This window comes from Scophthalmus maximus, chromosome 12, assembly GCF_022379125.1.
Source record: "Scophthalmus maximus strain ysfricsl-2021 chromosome 12, ASM2237912v1, whole genome shotgun sequence".
In the NCBI taxonomy this organism is placed as follows: domain Eukaryota; kingdom Metazoa; phylum Chordata; class Actinopteri; order Pleuronectiformes; family Scophthalmidae; genus Scophthalmus; species Scophthalmus maximus.
The window spans coordinates 23,937,501-23,952,500 of NC_061526.1; the positions used below are offsets into that span (position 1 = coordinate 23,937,501).

Below are 15,000 nucleotides of genomic sequence, written 5' to 3' on the forward strand. Positions count from 1 at the left end.
ACAAGAACAGTTTGAAGACCGAGTGACACACGGACACTAAGACCTTGTTTACATTTGCAATGGAAGTTCTCAAATCTCTTCATGCAGTCGTCCACAGTCACAAGATGCATGACTCCAGACGATGTGAGGCTTGTTGCACAAAGCTGGATTTGGTTTTTGTTTTTCGCGTCTTCGAACCTTCCAGATCCACTGGGGGGAGAAACGCGAGGTGGAGCCGGAGTTCAGCAGGTGAAAGGATGATCCCGTGGAAGTCGGAGCGGACGGCGTCGACAGCGGTGAGATAATCCTCCACAAACACCGCTGGAACTTTCCCGTTTCCTGCCGACGACGTCTCCGAGCCCAGTCGACATGTCGTCACCTGGCGTTAAAACTCCTGAAATTAATCCCTGCGGAAACTCCGTCATCGCACTCCGGCATTTTACTGAGGAGGAGATGAAAGGGGGAGGAGGAAGTGACATCATCACGACAGTACACTCACGATAACCACGGAACGAATTTGTACGGAGCTTGGTGGACGGATGGGACGAGGCTTTAGGAAGAACACACCGGCCGTGTGCGTCTCTCGGTCGTGTCACTTCCCGTCTGTGATCGTGTGTGTTGAGTCTCGGAGCTCTCACTTCTCTTCGTCAAGTCAGAACCTTCGAGCTCCTGCTCTTTTCCCCGGAGTTTTGTTTTTGAGGTTTGGATTATTTTCTACCTGCCGAGTGAAGCATCTCGCTGAGCTCATTATCATTATTATTATTCACATTAAATCTGCAGCGTCTCCGCAAAAACTCCCTCCTCTACAGTTGCGGCAGCGAGTTGCTCATCTGAGCAGTAATTTATCTCTCAGAACAAATCGACGGCTGGATGTGATTTGAACAAAAGATAAAACTGAACCGTCGGTTTGTTTGGAGACGATGAAGGACGATGATTTACAGTCAGACGACAAAACCAAAGCCTGAAATCTTTGTCATGGACTCAGACCTTAATTTTATATCGTCAATAGGACTAATGTCTCGGCAGGATTCGGCAAAAACTAGTACGCGTTTTTACTCTTCAGTCAAATTGATGATGTAATGGTGCGTTCATGGACCTCTGTAAAAACTCCACAGCATGAAAGTGGATCACATGAGTCCAGTTCTCAGATCTCTACACGCTGCTGCAGGAAACTGAGCTGCAACAGTTGTTTCATCCTTAAAATATCACGCCGTTATTTAATTCTGACGAGAAACGTTCAGCTGAGAGAGGAGGAGGAAGAGATGGACGGGAGAGAAAAGAAGAGAGAGAACGAAAGGGAGGTGGAGAAAAAGAGGAGAAACACGGGGATGGAGAGAGGAGAGGACGAAGAGTGAGAGAGGAGAAGGAGGAGTGAGAGGAAGAAGTGGACAACAGGGGCAGTGAGGGGAGGAGGAGGGAGGAGATGAAGAATGGAAGGAGGAGAAATATGAATAATAAACAGGGGGCGAACGAGGGAGACGTAGACAGAGAGAGAGAGAGAGAGAATAATGGAGAAAGCCTGAGAGGGGCGAGATAAAGAGAGAATCTATTAGAGAGGAGGATGATCCTGTAACACACACACACACAATGACATCCTGCAGGTTGTCAACAGTCACTGCTGCCAAGGTAGCACTTGTTGTCACGGTAATCCTGATTGACAGCCCCCAGAAAACCGCAACATGTAAACACAAGTGCGAACACACACACACACACACACACACACACACACACACACACACACACACACACACACACACACACACACACACACACACACACACACACACACACACACACACACACACACACACACACACACACACACACACACACACACACACCGAGAGAAACGCACACGTCATCCAGATTCAGAGATGAACTGAAGAAAAAAACTGTTGAGTCAGGTGCTTTAATGTGTGTGTGTGTGTGTGTGTGTGTGTGTGTGTGTGTGTGTGTGTGTGTGTGTGTGTGTGTGTCTGCTTATACAAACACACACACACACACGTGGATATACTTATCTCATTGTCTCACATTGCAATTATTCTCTTTTACATTGAGAAGACTGCAGCGTGTATATGTGTGTGTTGCAGATATAGTTTTACACAGGAAGCTGGTGAAGATATAAAACGTGGGGCTGACGGAGGACGTGTTGGGGGCCGAGGGGGGAGGGGTCAGATTCCATTACTCCCTTCTATTCAGGGAGCGAGGGAGGAGGAGGTAAGGATGTAGGAGATAAGAAGGGGAGGTTGGGAGGAGATGAGGAAAGAGAGGAGGACGAGGAACTATCCAACCAACCTAACAGATCAACAACCCAACCGACCCAAACCAAACCGTTCAAACCAAGTTAACTGGGAATCTGTCCAGGAGATCGTCAGAGGACGGACGGACGGACGGCGGCGTCGACCTGTCGTGATCGTCAGCCCGGCGGATTTTGATTTTCATCAAGTGAACAGTCGCCCTCATGTGTCCGACCACACTTTGCTGAAGAGTCTGGTTCAAGTCGAAGTGAAGAGAGTCGCAGCTTCGGCTCAGGTCAAAGCCGAAGTCTTAGATTCGTGACGACCTTCATCAACCGTCGGCTCGTCCTCCTCCTCCTCTTCCTGTGAGTGTTTGTGTGTTAAAGGCTCAGAGAAGGAATGGATTTCTAAAGTTGCTTCAGTTGCCTGCCATGTGAGATAAGTTGCCCTCTGACACACACACACACACACACACACAGACCGCGGAGTGTGTGAGCGCAGTATTGATCCGAAGCATCTCATCGTAACCCGAGATTACTCAGAAAGAGAGGGAGAGTCAGAGAGAAGAGAAGGTGGATCCGTCGACCAATCGGCTTCTCTCCGCCCCCTATTGAAATGCCAACTCTCAGCCAGGCCTTCGTTAACCGTCCGTCTGTCTCATTAACGCTCCGACGTCTCGTCTCGCTCGGCCTCGTTAGCCGGCGTTCCCCTCGCTAACTGCGGGTCCTCGTCCTCGTTAGCGGAGGCAGCTGCAAAAAATAGCTCCGGTCTGATGTGAAGGTTCCTCACGGGATCGGGGGGGGGGGGGGGGGGATGTTGGGTTCCTTTTTTAGAAATCTGTGTTTCAGGAATGCTTTGCATCAAGATCCTGCAACATTGAATATTGCTCACGGCTGGAACGTTTCAACACACGACAAGATGAATCAGTCCAGAAAGAACCTTCCCCCGAGGGCAGTTATCTTCTCTATAGGACACTTGATATACCACCTCCTTACCCCTAATCTTTACCCTTACCCCTGACCCTGCATGTGAAGAGTCATTGTGATAGATTCCTTACCACAACTCTAAATAATGTACCTTATTAACTTCACACTTACTGGATTGACAGCTGCTACTTGCAGGTGTGTTTGTTTTTTCCAATGCCACATAGCTATCATTAGCATTAGCAATTTACCAATCTCTTGGGGTGCGTTCACACCGAACGCTCCGTCAAGTAGATTACAGACAAAGTCAACGCAGAGACGCGAGTATCTGTGGCCAGCCACGAATGGCGTCGCGCAAATAACGTGATGATGCGAAATTCGAGTCATTGAAGGATTTTATCAAAGAAAGGTTTCGACCAAGGTAATAGGTGATTCAGTTTTGGGAATGATCCAGGTCCAGGAATTTTTTTGAAGGATTCTTCACCACAGTGATTTGATTTGACTCAAATCTTCACAAATACATAACATTTAATAAAACATGTTGGTCAGATGAAGATGCACGTCTTTAGGTGGATTGCTCTTGTTTTGTCTGTTTGTTTGTTTGTTTGTCAGATGGATTGCGCCAAAAACGACAGAACAGATTACCTTCAAAACTAAATGGGAGGATGGGACATGGTCCAAGAAAGACTCCATTAATTATTCATGTGGATCAATGGGACGGATCCCTTTCTTCAAGAAAGAACCAATTAAATTCCCGGATCTGACAAATGATTCATGTCAATCCAGGATTTTTAATCACTTGCTTTGACTTTGTAAGACAAGACACTTTTCTGTTTGACATGTTCAGTGACTGATGCTGCGAGAGTGTTAAATCTGGTGCAGCTTGATTGAGTTTAGGGACAGTTGGGCCTCGGTGGAGATTCTAGTCGTACTATATTGTTATCTGAACTTCCTGGTCTTTCTGCTGCGTTTCACACTCAGATTTCTTCTCCTGGAGTTTCTTTTATCTAATCTCAACACCCCGGTGATGTGATCACTTCCTGAAGTGACTGTGGCTGCCTGAATAAAAAAACTACTACAACATCAGGGACTGACTCAACAAACTGACAAAGATTATTAAAAACATCATATTTAGTATTAGCACTGGAGCCAGGGTTTCTCTATTAAAGATAAAGATTATACAGTCACTTTTCAAAAGCCCCTGTGGCGCGGCTGTCTACATGCCATGAATTCACGTTATAATTGCAATGATTATCATTTATTTTATTACTATAATCATGCAAAGCATAACTCAAAAACTCAAAAATGATCTCTGAGGAGACATTAAACCTGAGAAATGTGAAGTACATACAGAATGTGACTGTTTCTGATCGCTTCCTGTACATCAGCTCAGTATTGATCCCGTCTGTTTTTATCCTGTTCTGATGTCGTGTGTCATGGGACGCGTTACATTTGACATGTGTCATGTGTCATGTGTCATTTTATTTTATTTCTTTTTTTTGTACCAGCGCTTTGGGTGCATGAAAAGCGCTTTATAAATCAAATATATTATTTTTATTATGTGTCATGTGTCATGTGACGTGTTACATGTCACATGTGGACAGTCGCTGGTGCACAAACTGGTTCTAAAGGGAGACACATCCACATTAAACCATTGTTACATCATTTACATAAAGATCAACACAGAGCTGTGTGTGTGTGTGTGTGTGTGTGTGTGTGTGTGTGTGTGTGTGTCTGTGGTAATTAATTCTCACCCTTCCAGCATTTAAGCGTTTAAGCTCAGCCTGGGGTTTAGAGTAACTTTGGATATTAAGCAAAGCTCAGTGAGTTGAGAGTGTGTGTGTGTGTGTGTGTGTGTGTGTGTGCGTGTGTGCGTGCGTTAGCATTAGCCGCACCACTGCATCAAGCCAATCCTTGCGCTAACGCTGAGCTCTGTACAAACAGGAGAAATGCCTCAACACCTACAGTGTGTTTTGAATGAAATTATTTCACTAAATGATCATCTGATTATTATTTCCCCCTCCACCTACACGTCTTTTCGCTTCGCCGCTTTGTCATCAGATTAACATTTTCATCATTCATGAACCCAGAAATGACGCCTTTTTTCACGCCCGTCAGTCATATCTGTGTTTACTTGCCATGTGTCTGAATAATATATATATATCAACAGTATGTCTGAGCATATTTCAGCTTATTAACTCCGGCAGTTGATTCTCATGCTCTCACGGCATCACTGTCCCCGTCGCATCGATCGCAGCGCACATGCTCGCGTGCTAACATGCTCGCGTGCTAACCCGCGGTTCAGGCTAATTGCATCATCCGGAGATTTCCCGTTGCCTCATTAGTGAAACTCTCTCTGTGGGTCACGTGACCAATGTTCCTCTCTCTCCGCCCGGCGCTCGACGAGACATTTAACTAACAGGTTGTTGCAGTGGCGATCGAGCTCTGCCGCTTCATCAGCTGCCCTCATTGATCCGCTATCGACCGGGGCTGTGGGACCGCCGATGGTGAAGCGCGTCGAGCCCGGAGGAGCTGAAGTGTTAAATGTCTTCACGTTCCGTCGGTTCGAAACGGAAAGATGCTTTTTAATTGACCTTTTTCTGGACATTCGTTTTTCACATGCAGCTGATTAAAATGGCATAAGATGCTAATTGGTGTGATTCTAATGCTAATTAGCATATGCTTATATTATTAAAAAGGGAGCATCCAGTCCATTTGGAGATTTGAATGAGCCATGATGAAGTGTCCGAGCAGCTGACGATCCGTCAGCGGCGCGACGCTCCGACTCGCATGACATCAGGGAGGTCGAGGGTTCAACGCTCTGAACAGAAGAATCACGCCGCCGCCGCCGCCGGGGTGAACTCAACCGTGACAACCTCCGATAGACGACACCGACGAGCGTTCCGATCAGTCGGTCGACAGGAAATCAAATCTGACGGTGCCGATAAATAGTTTACAAATATATTTTCAGTTTTTTCTCGAGTTTGTTTTGTTTCATTTAGTAGTAAAATTAGAATCTTTTGATTCCATGGGGGGGAAATTCATCGAGAGAGGGAAAGACGTTGATAAAATGCTCTGTTAAAACACACACACACACACACACACACACACACACACACACACACACACACACACACACACACACACACACACACACACACACACACACACACACACACACACACACACACACACACACACACACACACACACACACACACGGAGGTCACAAACTCATGCATGAAATAATAAATGTATCGGCACAACACAACACAGTCTGTTTCCCATCAGCACCGTGGGGAAGAAATCTGATGTGGAAACAACTCCGCAGCAGATGCTTTTCGAAATTCATAAGGAGGGAGTGTGAGTGTGTGTGTGGTTTGAGGTGTGGAACACACACACACACACACACACACACACACACACACACACACACACACACACACACACACACACACACACACACACACACACACACACACACACACACACACACACACAGTGAGGAGTATGTGTGAGTTAATCAATGTCGTGGATGTGAAGCTCTGACCTTTTCTGGTGGAACCACCTGCTGCTGCAGAGTGTGTGTGTGTGTGTGTGTGTGTGTGTGTGTGTGTGTGTGTGTGTGTCTGTCACAGCTTCCCTCTGGGGACACACTCAACACTAAAGACCAGTTAATTAGGGACAGCTCGTCCAACCAAGAAAAAAGAAAATGGCCGCAACCCCAGTCGGGGAAAGAGATGATATTTGCATCAGAGGTCACGATGAGTCTCCAGTAAATGACTGTTTTGTGACCTCTGACCTCTGACCTGTGTCAGTGTGTGTCAGGGGGCGTACCGTCTCTCCCGGTTCATCATGTACGAGCTCCGGAAGAATCCGAGCAGCTCGTCCTCGATGGCGGCGTCGAAGCTCACGTTGAGCCGGTACGTCCTCATCGGCTTCAGCTCGCGGTGCAGCACCACCACGTACATCTGATTGGCCGGGAAGGGGAAGTGGCGGTGGACGCGCATGACTCCGCCACCGGGACGGTTGGAAGAGCGACCGCCGCCGCCGCCACCCTCCGAGGAAACGGACACCCGGTCCACCTGGAGGTGCAGAGAGGAAGCAGACGGAGTGAATGAACTGGAGCAGCCACAACATATTTTTTATATTTAACAGTACAAAGGAAAAATATTGAGGCAGAAAGCTGACTCTTTCATTCCCACTTCCTGTTCTGTCACCAACTAATGAGCGACGCTGAAACAGCCAACATCAGGTCAAGTGACGGCGAACTGTAGACGAGTGCAAAAGGCGCGGACGTCATTAAAAACCAGAGTTCACCTCCGACATGAAGCGAGGAAACTTTGTCAAATTAATTCTCAAAGGAGTTCGGTTCGGTTTTGTTACAGTGTGTTTTAATGTGACACCGAGTTTCCGTCCCGAGTGTCGGTTCAGCGACGCCGCCGTGGCAGCTCAGGTCAAGTGATTGACAGGTTTTTGTTTCCCGTACATGAACCGTCACTCAGCTGCTCGGACGCGGAGCCGAATTTAATAACCACTTGTGGCTGAAGCGGCTTCTGCTGCTGCTCAGCAAAACTTACATCACCAGAGACACGGTCAGGAAATGTGGCTATATATATATATATATATATATATATATATATATAAAAATGTATAGAACTAAGGGATAATAAAATTTAGAGGAGGGACCAACAGACGGGGATGATGGGAACACACCTGGCAGCCGTGGCAACCGTTAAAAATCCTCTGGGTCTCTAAATTGTCACACATCAGCAATCCTCAGCCAATCAGACACTGAGCGCGTGTGTGCGTGTGTGTGTGTGTGTGTGTGTGTGTGACTGTGTTTGGCCTTTGATGAATGAACTGATCGATACGAACAGAGAGGCTGCTGACACACGGAGGAAACGCTGGGGATTAAAGGGATGTTTTTCAGGGGTGTTTTTCTTTTTTGGGAGCGAGTCAGCGAACGCAGCGCCGTGATGCCTTCAAATGTTCCTTTCAACCCCCCGAAATAAAAGAACCCTTTTTGATTTGGGTTGTTTGTCGGCTGGTTCGATTTGAGGCCGATCGCTGTCAAACATCTGCACGTTTGTTTCACAGAAGTTTCATTACAGCAGAGTTCGGTTTCACCTGAGAACCGACGGGATCTGGAAACTTCTCCGCAGGTACTTGTTCAAGATTGTTTAGTTCATATGAAAGAACAAAAAGAACTTCCACTGTTTTCCGTCGAACGCTGAATGTGTTCTGTCCATTTTGACCTGGAGAACAAAGCGCTGCAGGAGCTGTTTTCTTTTCTTTGTTTTACCAGCTGCTCCTATTTTTACCCACATTTTTCGTTTTTGGCCTTTCCCCGCCCGTCCTGAATGTTTTCTTTTCATAAAGCATTAGCTGTGAGGAGACCTCGGGAGCCCTGCCCACCGCCCGAGCAACACCTCTTCATTCACACCGCGCTCGCACACACAAACACAAAAGGGGCCCTGCGGGGGTTTTAATTGGCCTCTGCCCAAATTAGACGGATTCCTCCGCACCTCGCATTAGGCGAGATGACCGGGGCCTCGTGAAAAATCACGTTGCTCACGGGCGTCTTTCCCTCGGAGGCTTTTCTCCTCGCCACGCGCTTGTCTCAAAAATTGGGCTGAAGCAGCAACTTTGACAGTTAATTAGCCTCGTTAAGGAAAAAAAACCTCCGGGGCCAAATCTGGAAATAAACATTCTTTTGTTCGAGAGCTGCTTTGTTTTTCCAGCACGGAGGAGTCCGACCTGCGGAGGCAAACGAGGAGGTTTGTTTTGGGGGAAAAAGAATAATCAGGAAAAGTTAACAGACGCGTCAAGATGTACACATCCACAGGCTGTGATGTACCTGATCCTGGCTGCTCTGATTGGACGATGTGGAGATTCATTCTCGACAGCAATCGGAATTCTCTATCTACGCAATAACGTACAACAAACTTTATTTTCCCTTTTGCACATCGGACGCTTTCACACCTGCCTCGTTTGGTACGGACCTTCGGACTTCTCAGTTCGGTCCGGTCCCAAAATTACAGGTGTGAAGGTTTTCCCGGACCAAGGTCGGGACTGACGGAACAAATTTGGTCGGACCAAAAGAGGTGGTCTTGGTCCCGGATCAAACTGAACCACAGTTCGGTCCGTTAGCAGTTTGGAAACAATTTTATTTTGGGATGGTTCGGACTTTCGGACCAATTACAGGAAGTCGAGGCAACGAGCTGTCGTCAGAAAAAGAACGAGAAGGAAAAGGCCAAACTGACAGCACGGCCGTCTACAAACCAATCACAGTCAAGTACGTACGCCCACGTAGGTGATAACGACAGAATGTAGGTTCGTCACGTTAATGTTCTTTAGTGCGTGAAACCAAAGTTAACCGGATCAAATGTAAACAACGTACCAAAGACTCCATCGTGGTTCGGATCCCCTGCAGATGACTTGTCATTTTATTTAATTTACATTGTTGTGATTTGAATTTAATTGAATTATCAACAAGAATCTCTAATGGGAATATCAGTTGAATTCCTTGAGCAGATCAACGCGCCCTAAGGGTTGAAATCCTTCAGATCTGAAGGGATCAAAAGGTTTTTCAAGAAAAATGTTCAAGGTTTTTTTTTAGTACTACTTTACTACTGAACTACTAAATCTTGGACAGAACCTCAACAATTTTCAGTGGAATATCGGAATGATCTGAACAGTTGCAACGTCACCAAACTCCAAGATTGCCAAGATAAAATGTGAGGTTGGCACCAGGTCAGGACGGATTCTATAGTTTGTCTGTAAACCTCAGACCTTCTGTCCACAAGATGCAAAGTACCTTAAGAAAGTACCTACAGAATATTCTTCAAGACAAGTCAAGCGTAACCAGATTTTTAAACCAGATGTTCACACAGGCCACCGTACCTCGAGGCGATCCGCGTGCAGCACGATGAATCTCGTGGCGTTGATGCACTCCAGCTCGATGCTGACCTCTCCGGAGAAGGTGAAGTTGTCCATGTGGACGGCGAGCCGCAGGTCGTAGTGCCGCGGCCTCAGCGTGCCCGGCAGCCGCGAGTTCCTCCACGGCTGGGCCGCCTCCTCGTCGCCCCTCTCCCCCGTCCTCTCCCCCCGGCTCCCGTTCAACCTCGCCGACCCTCCGGAACCCCGGGAACCCGGCTCCCCGGCTGCGCCGCCGTCGCGACTCTGCTCGCCGCACTCCTCGAAGCGGACGCTGAGCACCACGGCCACCGCCGTCACGACGATGAGCGTGAGGATGGACAGGGCGAAGCCCAGCACCAGGCGCTTGTGCACCGTGATGTGGCGCTCGGTGGTTCGAGGCCGGACCACCACCGACTCGGCCCACTGGTCCGAGAGGCCGCGGCCGTTCCGCATGGCGCCCGGGCTGCTGTCGTTCAGTCCCATCGAGGTGAAAAGTCTCACTTTATAAGCAGAGAAATGTCTTCAAGGTTCAGGAGAACATACATTTAAACTCGGCTCAGATTCCAGACGATTTCTCATGAATGAGATTTGTTTTGTTCTCGTCCCAAAGATTCCACTCAAGTCTCCGGCGGTTGAATTTCTGTAAGACCTGAATTCTGACCTCGGCGCTGCCGCCGCTGCCGCTGGACGTCCTTCGTCCTTCCGACGTGATGTGGAAAATCAACACCGCAGCACGTCTAACCTTTCAGGAAACAAAACTGACAAGCCGGGAAAGGATGAGACGGTCGTGTGCGCTTTGGTTTTGCGGCGAGCGGGGAGAGAGAGAAAAAATCAATGCAGCATGGCTTGATTTCAAGTTGAGAGGCGGCTGAGAGGGCGGAGGAGGAGGAGGAGGAGGAGGAGGAGGAGGAGGAGGAGGTATGCTGTTGAAGATGTGGCTATACAGTGAGCGGACCATCCATAGACGTTCACAGCTTTGAACCGCAGACGCTCAAAATCATATTTCGCTGTTTAGCCTTTGTGGGAATCCTCGTCGTGAAACGTCACTAACGATGTTGAAAACTAACGCAGCAGGTTTTTTTTCCACCCCCAGGTCGTCGTAAAGTTGATTCCTTCAGAGTTAAACGTTGCTCCAGAGCTGCAGTAATAATCCCCCTGTTGGACTATTACAGGATTATTATTATTATTATACAGTGGGATATTAAAGTACCTCACAGCACGTCAGGGGTCAGTTATTAGGAGCCACAGCTGCGCCGCAATTACAGGAGTCAGTACTTTTTCCGTTTCACATCATATTATTGTAGAATATGAGGGGTGAAATAAAAGATTAAAAGATTCAAATTTTGTATTTTTTGCAGAGAAATTCACAGGAATTTATGATCTGGACTGTAAAAGTTTGGTTTCAGTTTGTGAAGACTAAAGTTTTGGTTTTAGTCACTGGATCTTTATCTTTAATAATGAAGAACTTCCTGAACATCCGCAGAATGAATTTGATCCATTGATTTTTTCTTCTTCACATGAAACCGTTTTCAAGCTTTTTAATTCGGATCAGATTCGCCTCGTGATGCCTTCAGGGGTAATCCGGTCTCTCTCTCCGGGTCGTTCACGTCCAGCACGGAGCTTCGGGAACCACCCGAGCTGATGGAGGGAGACACGGACCCAAAACGATTCACAATCTCAATCCGTTCACACCCTTAACGACGGATCCGTCCGCGGAACCAGATCAGTCCGAGCGACGCGTCGGATCGTTACGCAGCGCTGAAGTAACCGGATTGACTCCGGGGACTTGTCCGCTGGGTCGGTTCCTCCGGGTCTGTTCCTCTGGGTCGGTTCCTTTCGGTCGGTTCCTCCGGGTCTGTTCCTCTGGGTCTGTTCCTCCTCCGGGTCGGTTCCTCCGGGTCGGTTCCTCCTCTGGGTCGGTTCCTCCGGGTCGGTTCCTCCGGGTCGGTTCCTCCTCTGGGTCGGTTCCTCCTCTGGGTCGGTTCCTCTGAGTCGGTTCCTCCGGGTCGGTTCCTTTCGGTCGGTTCCTCCGGGTCGGTTCCTTTCGGTCGGTTCCTCCGGGTCGGTTCCTTTGGGTCTGTTCCTCTGGGTCTGTTCCTCTGGGTCGGTTCCTTTGGGTCTGTTCCTCTGGGTCGGTTCCTCTTGGTCGGTTCCTCTGAGTCGGTTCCTCTGAGTCGGTTCCTCTTGGTCGGTTCCTCCGGGTCGGTTCCTCAGGGTCGGTTCCTCCGGGACGGTCCGTTCTGATGGGAGACGAACGAGTCAGCGGAGTTTTCGTTTGTCCGACGTCATGAAATCCCGATATCGATCCGTGTGCGCCGCGGGAGTCCGTCCCGACGAGCAGTGTCGGTGATCCGCTACAGACGCAATGAATCCCCTCAAATTCAAATCGTAATGACAATGAGCACCGGATCCGAGCGGAGAGAGATGATGGTCCCCGGTCGACGGATCCTCTCTCCTCAACTTTTCAAACCTGCACGGAGAGAAGATGCTGCTGCTGCTGCTCCGGTGATGAGGATGAGGATGACGACGGTGCACCGTGGTGCTGGAGGAGGAGGAGAGGATGAGGATGATGAAGATGATGAAGCTCTCCCGTTAATATCACCTCCATCCACCGAGGAGGAGGAGGATGGGGTGTGTGTGTGTGTGTTTGTGTGTGTGTGGGGGGGGGGGGGGGGGGGGGGGGGGGGGCTCGTGCCGCCCGTTCAGCACGAGCTCCAACCGAGAGAGAGAGAGAGAAAGAGAGAGAGAGAGAAAGAGAGAGAGAGGTATGAAGTGAAAGCTACACCCACCAACTCTATTCTACTGATCCAGAACAAACAAAAGAAAAATTAATGGTAAGAGACAAGTGAGGGATGTGAGTCCCTATCTCTCACACACACACACACACACACACACACACACACACACACACACACACACACACACACACACACACACACTGTGGAAATTAAGTTTCTTAAAGCGACACCATGTACAGTAACAGTCGGCGAGCAGCAGCGCCCTCTGCAGCCTCAATCATGCACGTGGTCATTATTAATGATGCCGTTGCTCCCTAGCGCGAGCTTCCTACTTCCTTGGGGGAAAATTCCTGCGGTGGAAGTGAAGCTTGGAAATTTTGTACATGCTCAAAAGAGACAGGTCCGAATCTGGACCGAGAAACAATTCAATCCGGATTCAACACTTGATTAAAATTTAAATTCAACCTGACCCATGCTGGTTCATAGACAGAAGGTTCGACACCAGCTCCGACACCTGGTCCAACACCAGGTCCAACACCTGGTTCGACACCTGGTCCAACAGCAGGTTCGTCACCTGATTCGACACCTGATTCGACACCTGGTCCAACACCAGGTCCAACACTAGGTCCCACACCTGGTTCGACACCTGGTTCGACACCTGGTCCGACACCTGGTCTAACACTAGGTCCAACACCTGGTCCAACAACTGGTTCAACAGCAGGTTCGTCACCTGATTCGACACCTGATTCGACACCTGGTCCAACACTAGGTCCCACACCTGGTCCGACACCTGGTTCAACACCTGGTTCAACACCTGGTTCGACACCTGGTCCAAGACCTGGTTCAACACCTGGTTCAACACCTGGTTCAACACCTGGTTCGACACCTGGTCCAAGACCTGGTCCAACACCTGGTTCAACACCTGGTTCGACACCTGGTCCAAGACCTGGTCCAACAACTGGTTCAACAGCAGGTTCGACACCTGGTCCAAGACCAGTCTTCCACAGAATGATTCATGTTGAGAATTGGCACTTTTAAGGATCAGGAGTCGCCCAAGAAACGCTCCTCATTCCTTTAGTTGGAGATACACAAGATATTTTTTATTGAAGCTAGATTCCTCCGTGAAGATCAAACTGATTCTATTCATCTGACCCTGACGGACTTTTATGCACAGTGCTGTTTTTATGTGCTGCCCTGTGGTTGTTTTGTAAACCTGCGCAGGGACAACAGATGCAAATTAGCCACGAGCTAACTCTGCTGCAGTTATTTTTAATTGGCCGCTGTACCTGTAAAAAACATAAAAATAAAAGTGTTAAGCCTATTTTTATCCAAACTTCCCTCAGAGTACAGAACCCCAAAAAACGTAGCTTCCTTGTTAGCTTAGCTACACACTTACGAACCTCTCTCGTGTCACTGCAGTTTTGTAAAAATAATCCTCGATCACTCGTTTGTTTGATGACGTGATTTGTTTTGACCAAAGTTTAGAGAAAGATGTCGCATAAGACGCTCTGGATTCTGCCGTTACATCGTAGCCATGACAATGCATGTCCATGGATTTGGGGGGGCGGAGCTTCTGAAGGGAGTAACTGTATTAAGTTACAATCAACTTCTGAATTTGTCTCTTTAAAAGAAACATGGAATATGATAAACTGAACCCCGACATCCAGCCAATGACGCATGTTCTCTGTGAATCTGGTCAAGTGTTGAAAGTCAGGTGCTCGCCGGCCGTTACCAAGGTGACACTGACATACGTCCAAGCCCATCAACATTGACGCCGCCAGCTGTTTGATTGGCTATTGACACAGCCTGCCAGGCGTTTGATTGGCTATCACATGAGCCATTAATTTTACAACGACTGGCGTGTTCTCGCCCATCTGTCTCTGAATCACACGTGTTTGTGTTTGAGTGTGTGTGTGTGTGTGTGTCTGAGTGTGTGTGTGTGTGTGTGTGTGTGTGTCCGAGTGTGTGTGTGTCTGAGTGTGTGTGTGTGTCCGAGTTTGTGTGTGTCTGAGTGTGTGTGTCTGAGTGTGTGTGTGTGTGTGTGTGTGTGTGTGATGTTTGTCATGCTCAGTGAAGCTAACGGCGAGTTTTTATCTCCCTCTTTGTGTCAGAAGTGGTCAATGTGTTTGTCCAGCTGGAGGCTAACGGACGACGGCGGGACTTGTCCGACACTCTGATCCTTCAAACGACAAACACTACGTG

The 15,000-nt window shown here is 48.4% G+C and overlaps 1 protein-coding gene across 7 annotated transcripts in view; it reads right to left on the minus strand.

Moving 5' to 3' along the window:
* Positions 1-12,718, minus strand: part of LOC118287206 (thyrotropin-releasing hormone-degrading ectoenzyme-like) — a 132,159-nt gene extending 119,441 nt beyond the window's left edge. For 3 of the 7 annotated variants that reach the window (XM_035612188.2, XM_035612200.2, XM_035612179.2), the window contains exons 1-2: positions 10,046-12,716; positions 6,977-7,224 (exon numbers count right to left, since the gene is read on the minus strand). In XM_035612188.2, coding sequence (XP_035468081.1) covers positions 6,977-7,224; positions 10,046-10,543 — 746 coding nt within the window. In that variant the 5' untranslated portion in view covers positions 10,544-12,716. Of the gene's footprint in view, positions 1-6,976; positions 7,225-10,045 lie in introns of all 7 variants that reach the window. The other 4 variants (XR_007031929.1, XM_047336445.1, XR_007031930.1 and 1 more) reach the window with 2 other exon arrangements.
* Positions 12,719-15,000: the final 2,282 nt, after the last annotated feature.